At 43.3% G+C, this 16,710-nt stretch overlaps 1 protein-coding gene across 2 annotated transcripts in view; it reads right to left on the bottom strand.

The window, feature by feature from the left end:
* The window catches only part of l(3)72Dn (UTP4 small subunit processome component l(3)72Dn), a 91,532-nt gene extending 87,094 nt beyond the window's left edge, over nt 1-4,438 (bottom strand). Inside the window, exons 1-3 of one of the 2 annotated variants that reach the window (XM_075877051.1) lie at nt 4,166-4,438; nt 683-737; nt 459-578 (exon numbers count right to left, since the gene is read on the bottom strand). In XM_075877051.1, the coding sequence (XP_075733166.1) occupies nt 459-578; nt 683-737; nt 4,166-4,317 (327 nt within the window). In that variant the 5' untranslated portion in view covers nt 4,318-4,438. The remainder of the gene's footprint in view (nt 1-458; nt 579-682; nt 738-4,165) is intronic. The other variant, XM_037426946.2, reaches the window with a different exon arrangement.
* Between the last annotated feature and the right edge of the window lie 12,272 nt (nt 4,439-16,710).

The raw sequence follows: 16,710 nt of genomic DNA, 5'->3' as shown, positions 1-16,710 counted from the left end.
AGTTGTTTTTTACCAAATGTAAATTTCTTCAGCTTCTTTTTTTCAAAGATACATATTTAAACTACCCCTTCCCCTTTGCAAACACTCCTAAGTATTTGCAATCAATTGGCTTTTTTTTTTGTACAAGTAACAGTTACTTTACCCCTTTACTAAGCAAAGCATTCACAGTTGCATAATGCTCAAATAAAACAATATATAGACTTATGTTTATACTCAGTGAATTCGAAAAAAAAAAATTGTTTGATAATAAAATTAGTAGTTCCTTTTGTCATTTATTTCACAATACATAAACCACACAGCCCAATGATTTGCTCAAAAGTAAACAGGCACACAAAGAAAAATAAAAAACCAGATATTAAGTACTGAAAACACCCAAATAACTAGAAATAGGATTTCTGAAAACAGCCACATCATAATAACAACAGACATAAGCAAGAGCAAAAAAGTAAATATCCCACCTTTTGCTCAAATGAAAGAAGATCATATTCTACAATACGACCATGTAGGCCTGTGGAGAATAGCCTCCCATCATGCCATGCCACTGCTTCCACAGAATTGTCTGGATTGCCAAGTATCACCTGTAAAAGGAATGCATGGAGGGCATATAATGAAGCTTTTGTATTATTACAAAGAAAGAGAGAAAGGAAATGTTCAGCAGAAAGTACCATGCAAATAACCTTACCCCTTCGACACATGGCGTGAACTTGAAGCTCCAAATCTCAATAGAAAAGTCAGACCTGAAAACGCCACACCATTTGGTGCATTAGAGAAGATAGTGCCATAACAGTGGTAATATACATCAGGCAAATAATCATGTATTTGGAAATTGGCATATAGTTGGGTAAAAAGAAATATTTTAAGAATCCACTCAAGTGGTTCAGCCATTATGGCATCACTTACTGTGTCAATAAAACGCGGAATTGACTTACACCTAACAAAATGATTGAGCGATAGTGCGTTACGTACTAAACTCATGCCTTTGCTATAAAAGCAACTGCAACACTGTGTTTTAACCACTAAGAGTTGTTTGACGAGGTACAATTAGAAGTACCAATCTTCATGGTGTTTGAATGCAAATGGCAAAAGAATTTCGGTTCCACAGCCAAAGATTCTACCAATAACCCCCTTGAGTACAACTACATTATTTGCTGCATACGACCAACATAAAGCCTCCAATTGACATCAGTATTAATAACTGCTGTATTATTGTCCCATTATTGAGACCATCTGTATCCACATTATTGTTCTCCTTTTCTTTAGGTGCACAGCACTTGATCTTCAGTTACCATGCCTACTCAAATCAATCAGCAGTGACCAAAGCTGTGAATCATCGATTTTTGCATGTTGATTTATTTTCTCGTGCTCCTAGCACTTTTCTGGTAGTCCCACCACTGAACTCTAGATATCAGCTTGTATTTAGCCATTTGGGCCACATAGTGATTTTTAACAGACATTTGTACAAATCAAAGTGTGTATGTTGTTCAGAAAATTGGCTTGGCTAACGAGCTTTAGAGAAATGCATGCTGCTCATGGTTACGTTTCAGTAACATGAAAGTTCTGTAACTGGAACCTTTGCAAATAAAGTGTCAAATTATATAGTGTTAGCTTTGAAATGTCAGTGCTATGTGGTAACAATTGCCTGAAATTTATGCCACTTATTCACTTAAGAGCTGTTGTTTGAAGTCGGGAAAGATTTATTTTACAAAAAATTATTTCCAGAGGTTTACCGCATGTATAACGTGTGGAGGTGGCCTTTGCAGCCAGTTTCCAGCAGCTTCGGTTTTGCTTCTGTTGTTATATCAGACAGAGGGTCGCATCCACTGTGGTTAGTTTCTCCTACAGCAGCGGTGTGACGGGTGCGCAACTATGCCACAAGAATCGCGCGCTGCTCTAAGGTATCTTGCAGCTGCACATCAATGGAATGATGATGATCTTCGAGTCCGAAGATGACCACCCCTCAACTTCAAGCTCTGATTGCGATGATGTTTTGGGTAAGCCTGTCACATCGACAGCCGTTCAGGAGTTGGTTTAATTTGCAACCTCAAATGGTCTCCTCTGCCGCGCGTGCATAGCTGCTGATTTTTCTGCACAATCTTAAAGCTATTTTGATTACATGCAAGGTCCAAAGTCACCGGTGTAAGACGGGCTGGCTGCATAGCTTTTTCTCACGGCGAAAACGACACCTGATTGATATGTGGGGTTTAACATCCCAAAACCACCATATGATTATGAGAGACGCCGTAGTGGAGGGCTCCGGAAATTTCGACCACCTGGAGTTCTTTAACGTGCACCCAAATCTGAGCACACGGGCCTACAACATTTCCGCCTCCATCGGAAATGCAGCCGCCGCAGCCGGGATTTGAACCCGCGACCTGCGGGTCAGCAGCCGAGTGCCTTAGCCACTAGACCACCGCGGCGGGGCACGAAAAGGCCACCTGAGCAGCACGACACGTTTTAGGACTACGCGTGATTTCATGCTTTTCTCTTCAATACTATCTGCAAAAACGCGAATAAATATGGTTGGATAAATATTTCAAAATGCCAACATATGCGAAGAGAGGTGACCAGATGAACTGGTGAAGTTCATTGGATATCTAAATTGTATAGGCATTATTCACGTCAAGGGCATCAATCTGTATAGATACACCCAGCAGGCCCTTCTTGAAAAAAATTATGTGAAAAGTGCACGAGTGCATCTGTGTCCCACGAAAACCAGGATATGCTTCATCACATGGCATGAGCAATAAAGCAGTCCCTCGGTTCAGTTTTTTTTCCTGTCTATGTTATTAGATTTATGCAGGACATTAATTTTTATATCTGTTCCTGGGTCATTCATCTTCAATATGTATATTCTGAACCTTCTTTGCTTTGAATGTTTTTGAGTATCATTGGCTGGCAACCGAAAATTCCATACTTTTCAAATTTTTATGCACTTCGGAATACTTTTGTGGCTTTAAAACATAATTTTTGGAAATAGCATTTCATTATACCTAATTTGGTATGCTCTGGTATTGTTAACTGGCAAAAGCTGATACATTTATTAACTATTTTCTCGAGGTAAGGGGCCCGGCTTGTTTGTCATCCACCTCCTTATGTCACATAGTCACACATTGCTCGATACAGGTCTAAAACTAGACTATCGATGCCCAAAGTAAATAATTCCTACAATAATGTAAACTACATAAAAACCAAGAATTACCATTATTTGCCTAAAATCACACAAAAAAGAATGCTCCTGAAACACGTGTCTGATAATGACCGTGTGTAATAGTAGAACAGCACTACAGAAGTATGGGCAGGACTCAAAAGTGTGGTACAGAGCCGGGCTTTACTCTTAGAAGATTGCACAATTAAATGGCCATTGTGAGCAATACTCGTAAAGGACTGCGGGAACTGGCTGCATTGTCGCTAGAGCGCGGAATGAATGAATGCGAGTAAGTAACAGTACGACAACGTGAAATTTAAAAAAAATAAAGAGGTGCTATCAATTGAGAACAAAGGGTGGTGGTAGTAAAGTTTGTGAGAGAGGCTAGGGCGGGAAAGTTTACGCCGAAAGGCGAATGAGGTAAGGTTGAGATTATGCTTCCTTTCAGTGACACTGGCCTTAAGCAGGTAAATACGTGAGATGAAACCTGTGGCGCGGTTTTGGACGGCTTCTAGTTCATTGACCAGAGCGCGGTTTGAACTATTCTAATGTACCACGGCAACTATATATTTAGGCGAAGTTCTCTGTTGGTTTGTCGACTTGGTACCGACGGGATCACGAGGAAAGCTTAAGTTGATGAAGGTGGCGGCAGCGAGAGCTTGCTTCTCTTTTGAGCTTCATAAACGTTTTATCACAGCCACAGCGGACTCAAGCGACAAGCACAGCAATACATTTCGAGGCCGATCCGATCAGGCAATATGGGTGCCCAGTCATGAAGAATCCCCATATACTCAGAACATTTGGAGTATTTATAACATCTCTCAACACGCACCTGACTAGAGTAGCAGCGTAGGAACGGTACGCTATTAAAGAGGAGTTGAGGCAAGCGCGTGGGCAACACATGTTCACTCAAGTTCTCCAAAAACCACAAGCATATTACACCAACTTGTTGCAGCGCTAGCGACAGCTACTATAAACCAAAAAGAATTTATATAAAGAACGAAAGCAGCATATACATACCTGACCACAGCTAGTTTTTCAGCCACATGGTTATAGGCCATAACAGTGATGGCCTTAGGCGATGGTTTGAAAAACTTCAACTTGTGAACTACGTACTTTAACTTCGCACATGGCTCTTCATTAAAACTGCTTGATCGCGCCCTCTTACCCATCACCTCAATGTTGTAACAACACGTGCGTCCGCGTGCAGCTTCAGTGACTGAGTGCCGGCATTGTCACAGTATCACCATGCCTACTATGCCCGTCACCCGCTACACCCGCGTTTGATTTTGACCTGGCTTGGCTATGACCGTATGGCTTTGTCTCACCGTTGCCAGGCTGTACAAGGACGAGGTGGCGTAGCCAAAACTTGATAAACTGCAGGCCAAGAGTAGATAAAAACAAACAAAAAACAAGCAAAAATATACGTCACCAAATATAACCATTCTTGCTTACAGGCTTTTTGTTTCATTTGACTACTACAATCTTTTTTTTTTTTGCAACCGGTTGTTACTGCATCAAATAGCTTGTGTGCGAGGACGTCAAAATATTTATTTGTGCAATCGCCGCTTGTTAATTAAAAAAAAGCTAGAAATAAATTTTGCAAGCGGCGTCTCAGCAGTTTCTTTATTTTAGAAAGTAACCTTATGATGTGAACAACTCTCGCCTTCCGCAACTCTAGCCGCTGTGACTCACAGATGTTACGAATGTTTTCCGGCGTTGTGGTGATCCGGGCATTGTAATGGATAGATTGTGACTTTCTTAAAGGTGCCCTGAAACACTTTTTTAAGTAGCCATGGAATTAATTCACTGGAAGAGCTGATTGCCTCACAAATCCATTGCCGCAAAATTTTTAAAAATCCGTCCAGTGCGAGTGGAGTTACAAAGGTTTGTCGCATGTTGCAATTCCATTCTCTCTTCTCTCGTCCCGACAAAAGTGCTGGAAGTCAAGCGGGGATGAATGGAGTGGCAATAGAAAAACGTCACCCGTGCCTCGTGACCTTGAACACTGTTTTTTCTTCGAATGCGCGGCTTCTCAGTGTGATCACGTGCGCATGGATGGATGGATGGATAGATGAATGTGGCTGTACCCTTTAGATCGGGCGGCGGCTAACGCTACCTAGCCGTAATATTTAGTGAACTAACCATTAGATTTATTTTTTTCCCTTTAAACAGTGAAGTTGAGGATTCGTACTTTGCAGTGAAGGTTTTAATTTTTACTCATGCCTTGACTTTAGCCACCAATCAGATAACCTCCTTCTAGTTAAGTCTACGCGCTTAAAGTCTATTTTGCCCTCACTGTCCCTAAACCCCAGTGCTTTGAAAAACTCTGCGCCATCAACCTGAACTACAGGGTAAAGCCCTTTACAGAACATTATCAAGTGTTCGGCAGTTTCTTCTTCCTCTCCACGCGCACTGCACACCGTGTCTACCCCTTCGTATTTGGCCCGATATGTCTTTGTTCGCAATACTCCCATCCTGGCCTCAAACAGTAGAGAACTACCCCGAGTATTATCATAGATCCTCTCCTTGGCTATTTCCAGCTTAAAAGTTCGATAGATCTCTAGTGCGGACTTCTTCATCATGCCAATTCTCCACATATCGGTCTCAGCTTCCTTCACCTTCTTCTTAACCGATAATTCTTTTTGGTTTGTCCCCTTGCTGTTTTCCAAGTATTTACCAGTCAATTTTCTGGTTCGCTCCCACAGTGTCTCTCATAATCATATGGTGGTTTTTGGGACGTTAAACCCCACAAATCAATCAAAATCATGCTTCGCTTCCGCCATTTTGCATCGACATTCTTCATGTACAAGTAGCTGAATACCTTCCTAGCCCAACGCTCCTCGCCCATTTCTCTCAATCGCTTCTCAAATTTTATCTTGCTGCTAGCTTCCCTGCCCTCAAATGATGTCCATCCCATATCACCTTGTACTCCCTGATTTGGTGTATTCCCGTGAGCTCCTAAGGCAAGCCTACCTATTCCACTTTGCTTAATTTCTAATCTTCTTGAACTTCTGATCTCATGCACAAGACCGCATTGCCGAACGTCAGACCAGGAACCATGACCCCTTTCCATATTCCTCTCACAACATCATACCTATTGTAATTCCACAGTGCCCTATTTTTCATCACTGCTGCATTCCTGTTACCTTTAGTCGTCACGTATATTTCGTGTTCCCTCAGGTACTCGGTCCCATTTCTTATCCATACGCCCAGATATTTGTATTTATCTGTTATCTCTAGCGTGACCTCCTGTATTCTAAGCTCACTACCTTCATTGTCATTAAAAATCATGACTGCAGATTTTTCCTTACTGAATCTGAAATCTAACCTATCTCCCTCATTACCGCAGATGTCCACCAATCTCTGCAAATCTTCCTTGTTGTCGGCCATTAGCACTATATCATCTGCGTACATCAATGCTGGTAGTGCCTGTTCAATGAGTTTCCCTTGTTTGACGAAAGAGAGGTTGAAGCCAAGTCCACTTCCCTCTAATTTGGCCTCTAATCCTTGTAGGTACATCATGAATAACAAGGGTGACAGAGGACACCCCTGCCTAAGCCGCCGTTTCACCTCTGTGGGCTTAGATACCTGTTTTTCCCACTTTATAACTACCTTGTTACTTTTATAGATCTCCTTTAAAAAATTAGTGACTACATCTTCCACGCCTAGTGTGTCCAGTATTTCCCACAATTCCTCTTGAACCACGCTATCGCACGCTCCCTTGATATCCAAAAATGCTAGCCTCAGGGGCCTGTGTTACTTTTCTACTATTTCGATGCACTGCGTCAGTGAGAACAGATTATCTTCCAACCTCCTGTGTTTCCGAAACCCATTCTGCAGTTCCCCCAGCACCCCCTCATCCTCTATCCACGCCTGCAGTCTTTCCTTTGTAATTTGCATCGCCAGCCTGTGGACCACTGATGTCATTGTTATAGGACGGTAGTGTTTTATGTCAGCATTGTCCCCCTTTCCTTTATAGATCATGCTCATATCCTGCTAAGTTTCCATCCATCGGGGACTTCACCATCGATTATTGTTTTGCTCACTGCCTCTCTCAAAGTCTGTTTAGACTTCGGACTTAATGTCGTTATCAGCATAATCAGAATGCCATCTGGGCCTGTGGATGTACTACTAGTAACCCTCTTCTCAGCCCTTCCCTTCCACTCTCGTGTTGAAAATGGAGCCATTGCGCCACTTGATCCATCCTTGTCTATTGTAGTGCATAAGACACTTCTTTGTTGAAATTTTTCTGTCACCCTTGTTCTTATGTATTCAATAGTTTCGTCCCCTTCTAGCCTAGCACCCTGAGCTGTAGTTATAAACCTCTGTTCTAGGCTTGTCTAATTTTTTTAGGGAGTTTAGATGGTTCCAAAATTTCGCAGCTGCCTTTCTATCTTTTCTATGTACTTCTGCCAGCCACTGAGCCCCTTTCTAATCTTTTCATTGCTCAGAAGGGATGCTTCCCTTCTACAGCTTAGAAAGATTTCCCCTCTTCTTTCAACATCATCTGTCGATTCACCCCGCTGCTTAGCATGTCTGTGTTCTCTAGAGACTTCCTGATGTTTTGCTATGGCTCTCTTAACTTCCTCATCCCACCAACTTTTGGGTTTGTGTTTTCTTTTCCGGGGTGACTTGTCACGTGCCTTAGCAAGCTCTAGCTCAAACAGTCTAATTAGATTCGTGTATGTCCACACTGTTTTATTATCCTCAGTGATTATTTTCTCAATTTGTTTAGTGGCTATTTCAATTTGCCTTTCTGAATAAAAATTTTCCTGTAGTTGCTCATCTTATCTCCTTCCCACTTTCACTGCTCTTCCAAAACTTAGCTTGATACGTTTGTGATCACTACCCAGACTTCAGGAGCCACCTTCATCTATGTGCACTCCCCTGAGCTTATCATACATCCTATGTGACATCAGTGCATAATCTATCGTCGACTGAAGCCTTCCTACCTCCCATGTTATTTGCCCTTCACACTTCTCGGTACTGTTGCAAATGATCAAATGAAGCCTTTCACACATACCCATGATCATTTTGCCTGTCGGGTCGGTATACCCATCTATATCTTCTATGTGTGCATTCATATCTCCTAGTATAATTATCTCGCACTCTCCTCCTAACTCCTGAATGTCCTTTGATATACACTCTACCATTGCCTGGTTCTCCTCTCTGGCCTTTGCTCCCGTCCACAAGTACACGAAACCAAGGAGTGTCATTTGCCCTGCCACTTTCCCTTTTAGCCACAAATGTTCCTTGCACTCCTGCTTGACCCTTTGCCAGTCTGTACTTTTATGAATGAATGCCCCAATACCACCCCCCTTTCTGCTGCCTTCTGTTCTATTACAATATTCTCACGCGTAGTCCGCATTCTTAGGAGGTTGTTCCATGTCCCTAAGATGTGTTTCTACAAAACCGTATACCATCGGCTTCTCCTCTCTTAGCTGTTCTTCTATCTCTTCCCATTTCAGCCTGTTCCTACCGCCATGCATGTTAATATACCCTATGTCTGAATTGGCTCGGCGCTCGTGCCTACGTTTATTTCTGCCCCGGACTTTACCTATCTTAGATACTGGTGCCACTTTGGAATCGTATCTGTCCATACCACCTGTCAAAGAGTCTCCCTGGTTGTTTTCTTCGTTAATAGCTATCCTGCATCCCGAAGGGATTGCTTTCCCCCAAAAAAAGCTACTGCGCGTCCTGCAAGTCGCCAACCCACCTCATGACCTTGCCGCCCATCGAAGTGAATTCTGCCTCGTTGAAAACCACCCCACCTATGCACCTCTCTGTTTATTTCCACCACCTCAAAGCCTTTCTCTCGACTCATCCGCCATATCTCTTGGTTTGTGTTGATAACCGCTATTTTCAGGTTGCTATCACGCACCGGTACTTCCGGTATCGTGCATATCGCTACCTGTACCTCAGGAGAAGTGGCGCGCATGTCATCGATGCCTTTCGCCAGTGTAGTTGCTAGTCCTGCTGTATCTTCATTTAAGACATTGTTTAAACCGCCTGAAATTATCACGAGGTTTCGTCTATCAGCTGTAGTTTTGAGTTTTGCGCTCGCTTGCCTCATGACTGCTTCCAGCTTGAATCCTGGGAACGCCCCTACTGCAACCCTCTTGTCACCTCTTACCCTCTCTTTGATGGCTTCAGTGCATCGATTTAAATTCGAGTCCCCGGCGATTATCACATGCTGTGACTTTTCAGCTGGAGCGTCCTGCACCTGGGGGTTACTTGCACCTGTGACGCCAGCTGCTTTGTTCCCTCCCAGCCCCACCACTACTTCGCTGAAGCTGGGCCTCGCGACAAATGAACCGGCTGAACCTGTTTTTTCCAAACTTGCTTGCTCTTTCTTCTCCGCAGTTCTGGTTGCCGGTTCCCTACTGTTCTTTCCGTAGGCCGCTCCTCTGTTTACCTTGGCTAGTGCTTCCTCGGCGGACTTCAGCTTTTCTCCCATAGCCCTCGTTTTCTCTTGCTCTGTCGCCAACGCAGTCTCGAGCTCGGTGATTCTCATCAGCATGTCTCTCTAGGTAACCATCATTTTCTCCATTTTTTCCCTCAACCTCACATTGCCTACACATCGCGTCAGCCTCTTCTCCTTCCGCTTCTACACCACTTTCAAACCAACCCCACATGCTGAACACGTCAAAGTCTTTTTAACCATGTCTTTCCGACACCAATTGTTCTATGACTTGTCTCACTCGATAATTACAAAACTCGAGCCCTGCCCTACGAAAAAGAGAAAGTCTAAGCTCTACTACAAAAAATTGCGTGTTCAATGTACATGCACCTCCCTTACGGGGTGGCAAAAGAAAAAGAAAAACAAAAAAAAAAACAAAAAATTAAACACACACAAACTAATAACCTGGTGACTGACCCCCGAAAAAGCCGTACAATAAAATAAGTGCTACAGGGATTTCAACTGCTGCCCTATAATTATAAAGACAAGCTGAAAACCAGCCAAACAACTTATCTGCGCAGTTGATCGGGAGTGCTCAAAAAACACGTCCATGCACGCGTGGACAAGTAGCGACCTCCTGCGGTGACCTCTGTAACGAGCGAGCGTGCCATGTTTAAATCAGTCAATGGGTGATAGATGGGTCGTTGACGTGTGATTTTTGGGCATATAACGTGATTTGTCGAGAGAAGAGAAAGCAATTTTTAGCTGACTTTGATAATTTATTGTGAGTTCCAGGCCACGTGCTGTGTTATAATATTTGGCTCGCGTGTTGTCGGGAGCCTCTACTACCGCTGTCGAAATTTGGGCTTGTTGGTGCATTGTGACGACAGAAAATAGCGCAAAGAAACGGGGACACAAGACGAGGACACACGGCACAGCGCCTGTGCCGTGTGTCCTCGTCTTGTGTCCCCGTTTCTTTGCGCTATTTTCTGTCGTCTCTACTACCAATTGGCAGCGTTTTCTGACCATGTTCAAAAAGTGTTGCAGGGCCCCTTTAAGGCTACATAAATTAAGCGAGAGGGTGCTCCGGGATAATTTTTCAGTTGTGAGTAGCATATTTCGAGCTTGATGAAAACTTCTCCGTATGCCGGAACACTTGTTGACAGCTCCCTGTCTTTCAAAGCCCGTCGGGGTGTGCTGTTGAACATTTGTGTCCTTAAGATGACGGGATGACTGAAAGCCTAAAGACGGCGATCGCATATATTAGAGGCACTTCTGGGTGAATGGTTACAATAGGACTAAACTGCGACACGCAAGTTGTGCGGCTGGGCTTGACGCAAATCTAGAACACTTGCGAAGTCCAGTGGTACACATCGTTGTGCGTGTTGATACCACTGGAGTGGTGTGCGAATAGGAAAAGAACACACCATTAAAGTTAAATTGGCGATCGACCCCCGATATTTCGTTATTGGTTCTCGTTGTGTTAATTAAAAGGGTGGTTTGCTACTTCGAGGGTAGTTAATCTCGTTTGTGAAATACACAGTGACCTGTCTTTTCTTGCATTCGTGCCTTTCATTTTGCTATTTATAGTGCCGCCAGTAAAACCAGTATGTCTGAACTGTGCAATACTCGTTCCATACTCCAAAGAAAGCTGCCATAACCGAGGTCCAGGGTACTCTTGCCGTATCTATATTCCACTTGAAGAAGTTGTTGAAGATGTGACACTGTAGTTGCATCCCCTACACGACAGATCTTACAAGCAAAAAAAAAAAGCTTCATATTTCCTAGGGGAAGATAAAATAGCTCAATTTTACCGCAGAAAAATTGTAAAGTGAACCAAAAGTGCGGGGCTTTATCCTCAAGCTATAATACAGAAGATGAAGAATCTAAAGCTCATGTCTGAGGACATGAGCTTTAGATTCAACAATCTTGTCATCAACAATCGACGTACCGTACGTCGATTGTTGATGACAAAGGAAGAAACATGCTGAGATTGTGGGCGACTACCGTAGTTAGATGTGTAACTTTCATTCCGAAGTGCATGATGACAGGCTGCGTGTGCATATGCTCGTTGACTTAAACTTACGACTTAGGATGTCACTAGTGTGTTTTTAAATTGATTTATTGGCGGGAGCAGAGAGAGCCTATACTGTTAACGAAATTGTATAAAAAAACTGCAGATAGAACTCAATAAAGTGAAAATTTGGGCTAGTTGGTTTTTCATGAAGAAGTACGAACAGTGCGAAATTCTACACGGGGACACAAGAGACACAGGCAAGCGCTAGCTGTCTGTCTCCTCTATTCTGTCACCGTGTAGGATATCGCTCTGTTTGTACTTCACCATGCAGATAGAAGATATTGAAATGGTGTCGACTGCAAGATGAACACCCTTAATTGAAGCACGTCTATGCAAAACGAAACTACTGGTTCTGAAGCTATTGAGCTTGTCTTGAGAAAAAATAATGGATTTCGATGAAAGCTTTCACATCTTTCTCGATGTTCATTTCCTTATGTGTGATGCTTGAGACTGTCAGGTTCATATTCCACGCAAATAAACAAGCCGAACTCCACATACGCATAAGATTCTGTAACATCAATAAAATAAATAGGAAAATGAGTACGAGAATGCGAGTCTGCTCTCACGAGTATGCTTCTTTTTAAAAGCCAGTGATACCCTTAGTCGGTGTGCATGCTTGCAAGCAAACGCCAAAAGAAAGCAGAATAAAGTAGACTGTATTCTTGTCTGTCATTTGACTTCTTCTTTTAGACAACTTCCCCCCGAATACCAGCCATAACATTTAAAAAACAAGGCGGTAAGACGCGGTGGGTGCGCTTTGGCTCCGCATTTTTCTTATAAGATGGCCGCCGCGCGCGCAGCGCTGGCGCGGCTTCACTACAATGTATCTGGCTTCCCTGCGCACCTCCAGGCTCCAGTGAGATTTATTTGAACCTCCTTGGTTAGTCCTTGCTCCGTCGCGCCATTGCGTCACGACGGCATGCGACGGCTGCAGTCGCATGTCATAAGGAAGCCACAAAGCTTTTCACGACATTAGACAGTAATAGTTTAGCGTTAGCGTGATAGCGTAGGTAAAGGGAATGAAGCTACCGTGCAGCAAACGTTCGTTGTAGGCAGCGTCTTATAGTTTAGCGAAATAGCGCTAACGTGGTTTACGTGCCCCCATGTGGGATGGTGGCGCCACCTATTAGATGGTTAATAAGTTAAACAATAAAAATGAAAATAAAACGAGAATGTTTGCCTATGCTACCACGCGAAGCATTGTTAGAAGTTTATTTTTGTGATAATAAAAGTAAATAATTATGAACCACGTACAAAACGCGAAAACATCTACGTTGCCGATTCGTTCACATTGATCTTGTAGTTAGGCCTAGGCGTGTTCAAAATGGGAAGCTATCTCAAAAACTATGCGAACTTATCCGTAATACTCAGTCATCGAAGCTGACTGAAGGCAAGCGAAGCCGCTTTGAACAGTCGTTTGCTGCAAACAAGGTGAATCTTTCAACAACTACGCCAAAATCACTTCGAAGCGGGCGTCCGAGAGCGCCGCCATGTTTACGTACACTACGTGCACCTACGCTACCTTAAATCTGAAAAATACCGCGCGTACGGTAAACAGTACGAGTAACGTACGTATCTGCGCACGCTACGACGCAATTCGCACGACGATTTCGCATTGTAGCAAGCGACCAAATCGTCACTAGTCACAAGCTACCGTCGCGGTATCAATACGGCCGCTCTCTCAATCACTCTCCACGTGAGATGAGAATGTGAAAAAGGCAGTCGATACCTTGCATTCCTTGAAGTACGCGCGAATAACAAACATCGAGAACAAATTGCGACCGAAGTAGGATGGCTCACACTCACTGTTTCGAGAGTGCTCCCATATGTATATAAAAAAAGGTTACCTAACTGAAAATTTTGCCATGGTCTAGCGGAAGTAATTCGCGGGTACAAAATTATTGCTAGAAAACTTTAAATAACTGGTTTACGTTTCAGAAATACAAGAGCTGTTTGCTATCTTATTATCCTCAGAAGCTAAATTTTTATATTATCATGAAATAGTAAATCAAAGCGTGTCTTCTACTATTTAGAGAGTTCCATAATATAAGGTGGTGAAACTGCAAATATCAGGTGAGGTCTTCGCCATCATAGTCACTTGATGCGGTTTCTTGACCTTCGTAATGATGCCGGTTCGGCCTCATCTCACGGGACGGCTATATGCTCTCCCATAGCGGAGTACCACGTACTCTGAAACGTCATCTACTTTCTCTAAACACAATAGCAATGTCCTTCCGCGATGTTATAGTGTTCTATAACACTTTAGCGATGTTCGCAGCAATTTTATCGACACGGCCTCGTGTCGACATGAGACGGCTTTTTCCTCTTCTATAGTAGAGTACTATGTATGTACTCTAAATCCTTAACTACTTGCTCAAAGCGGACAGCATTTGGCTTAGTGAATGAACAAAAAACCGGTTTTGCGGCAAAACCGGCTGTCCGGTTATTGGGTTCTTCGGTTATTCGATTTCTAAAACCACATAGCCGGAACGACCGGATATTCGGTCGGTGATTCGGTTGTAATATTTTGATATTCGGATATAATAACCGGATTTTAGTTCTGTAATGTTCTGAAAAAAATTCCTTTTTTTAATTATCATGTTTGTAGGCAGCAGTGTCATCATTATAAAACAATGCTGTTAGCCTCCCCTGTTTGTCTTTTCTTCTAAATTTATTTTCTGCTGCTAACCTAGCCTAGGTAAGAAATTTTTGCAAGAAACGACAAGAATTTAATCTTGGTGCCACCACATGTAATCCCATGGAGAGTCACATGAATTTACTGCGTTTGAAATTAACTGCACGTTTGTCAACTTGAATTAATCCTAGCGCCAGATGTCTTGCTCTCAGCGCCATTGATTTTTGTCCAGGTTCCACAAAATTTAATCCAATTGGAACCAATGAAATTGATCCAAGTGCCACAAAATTTATTCCTGACGCAAGTCAATTTAATCCAAGGTGAAGCTGCACTTGACAGGAGGTGCCACACGGTTCAAAATGATGTTTCACATTACATAATTAAAGAGCTTTTATAATTTGAGATGAGGCATATACGGTGCTACAGAATGGGCACGTCCTTTGCTATCGGGGCTTGACTGACAGAAGAGAACTGGGAGTGGGGTTTCTAATTCACAGGAACATAGCTGGCAACGTAGAGGAATACTATAGATTTAATGAAAGGGTGGTAGCTTTCGTAATTAAACTGAATAAGAGATACAAGATGAAGGTGGTACAGGCTCACGCGTTTACATCCAGCTATGATGATGCTTCAGTTGAAAGCGTCTATGAAGACGTGGAATCGGCAATGAGTAAGGTAAAAACGCAGTATACTATTGGGCATGGGGACATACCGTGGCGTCACCATGCGGAGGCGTCCCTGGGACGTACGTGGTTGGATTGCTACGCCGACATCTCACACGCGGCCCGCAGGAAGTTCACGTCTCCTCCTTTTACTATTATTTTCTCAATGTACTTCACTCAACGAAATCAGTTAAATACTGCTGCAGCTTCTTCCCTGACTGTACGAAGTACTAAATAACAGCCCTGGAAAAGGTTTATACGATACTCATAATACCCGATTGCCGGCGTCGTCCGCTATGGCCACCTAAATAATAAAAAAAACACGGGGGCCGAGCGCATCGCCTCTCATTCCGTGTAAAATTGAACCATCAAATGGGTATCAACGGTAAAGAAACTTAACATTGCTGCAAGAAATGCGGGCAGCCACGCCACTTAATTCATTGTAGGTTTGCGTCTAAATAGGGTCAGTCGTTGACATGACAAGCATGCGCAAATTACATTTTTGTTTAGCACACTTAGCCTCACGAAGCCCAGCGCAAGCAGATTCCGCGCTTTGTGGGAAGCAGCATAGCATTCTTACAGCCCCATGCAGTCGTAACCTTTCTGTTATTATTGCGGGCTATAGTGAGAGTCACGCTCGCACGTGCCTCATTCAAACTTGTAACTTTTCTCTGCGGCATGATCCTAATATTTTCGGGCTATCTTGACTCTCTGACAATTCAGACAACGACAAATATTTTTTCTAAATGTAATAACGGAAACTTCCCCCTCATGTACGCTCCTACTTCCTATTTTAAACTATACGTAATCGAACTGTTTTCACATGCATTCTTCATTTTGAACAAGGATACCACGTGGAAACTGAAACGATCTGTTTTAATGGGAACATTCATGGTGTGTGCTCATTTTAAGGTGGGTAATTGCCTCGAAATAACAACCACAACATAAAAGAGAGAGGTGACAGTGGCACTGCCAGCGGCCGTGACAATGGCATCGCATATGCAGCGAACTGTGGCACACCGCCGGTAACTTTTACTGCGACTTTTCGCATCGTGTCGTCTGCAGAAGTCCGCGCACGTGAAATCAGAGCAACCGAACGTTGTCAAAAGTGAAAACACCATGAAGTCGCGGTTAAAAACAACGCGTCCGACCGCCAGCTTTCCTTCGCTAGAGCGAGGTAAGACCACGTGATCCAACACTGCACGTCACAGCGATTGCAGCGCTCGCGCCTCCAGTGGTGGGCCTCGTACCAAATACGGATGGGAGACATTAATGCAAATGTAAGAAGTAGGCTGGAGACCAGGCAGTAGAAGATTATGGTATCGGCACTAGGAACGCCAGAGGAGAGCTGCTAGTAGAATTCGAAGAACACAATAATTTATGGATTTTGAATACCTTCTACCGAAAACGAGGAAACCGCAAGTGGACATGGAGGAGCCCTAATGGCGAAAATAGAACGAAATAGACTTTATAATGAGTGCACACCCAGGCATCATGCAGGATGTGGAAGTGGTTGGCAAGTTACGATGCAGTGACCATACAATGGTACGGTCTCGAATTTGGCTAGACTTGAAGAAGGAACGACAGAAACTGATACGCAAGAAGCCAATCAATGAGCTAGCACTGAGAGGGAAAGTACATGAATTCAGAGCCTCGCTTCAAAACAGGCACTCGGTTCTTAGTGAGGAAACCAACTTTAGCGTAGATACAATGAATGATAACCTAATGAGTATCATTACGGAGTGTGCGGTGGACGTTGCAGGCAGGGTAGTTAGACAGGACACTGGC

Source organism: Rhipicephalus microplus, chromosome X, assembly GCF_043290135.1.
Source record: "Rhipicephalus microplus isolate Deutch F79 chromosome X, USDA_Rmic, whole genome shotgun sequence".
NCBI lineage: Eukaryota > Metazoa > Arthropoda > Arachnida > Ixodida > Ixodidae > Rhipicephalus > Rhipicephalus microplus.
This window is presented reverse-complemented; position numbering and strand designations above follow the sequence as displayed.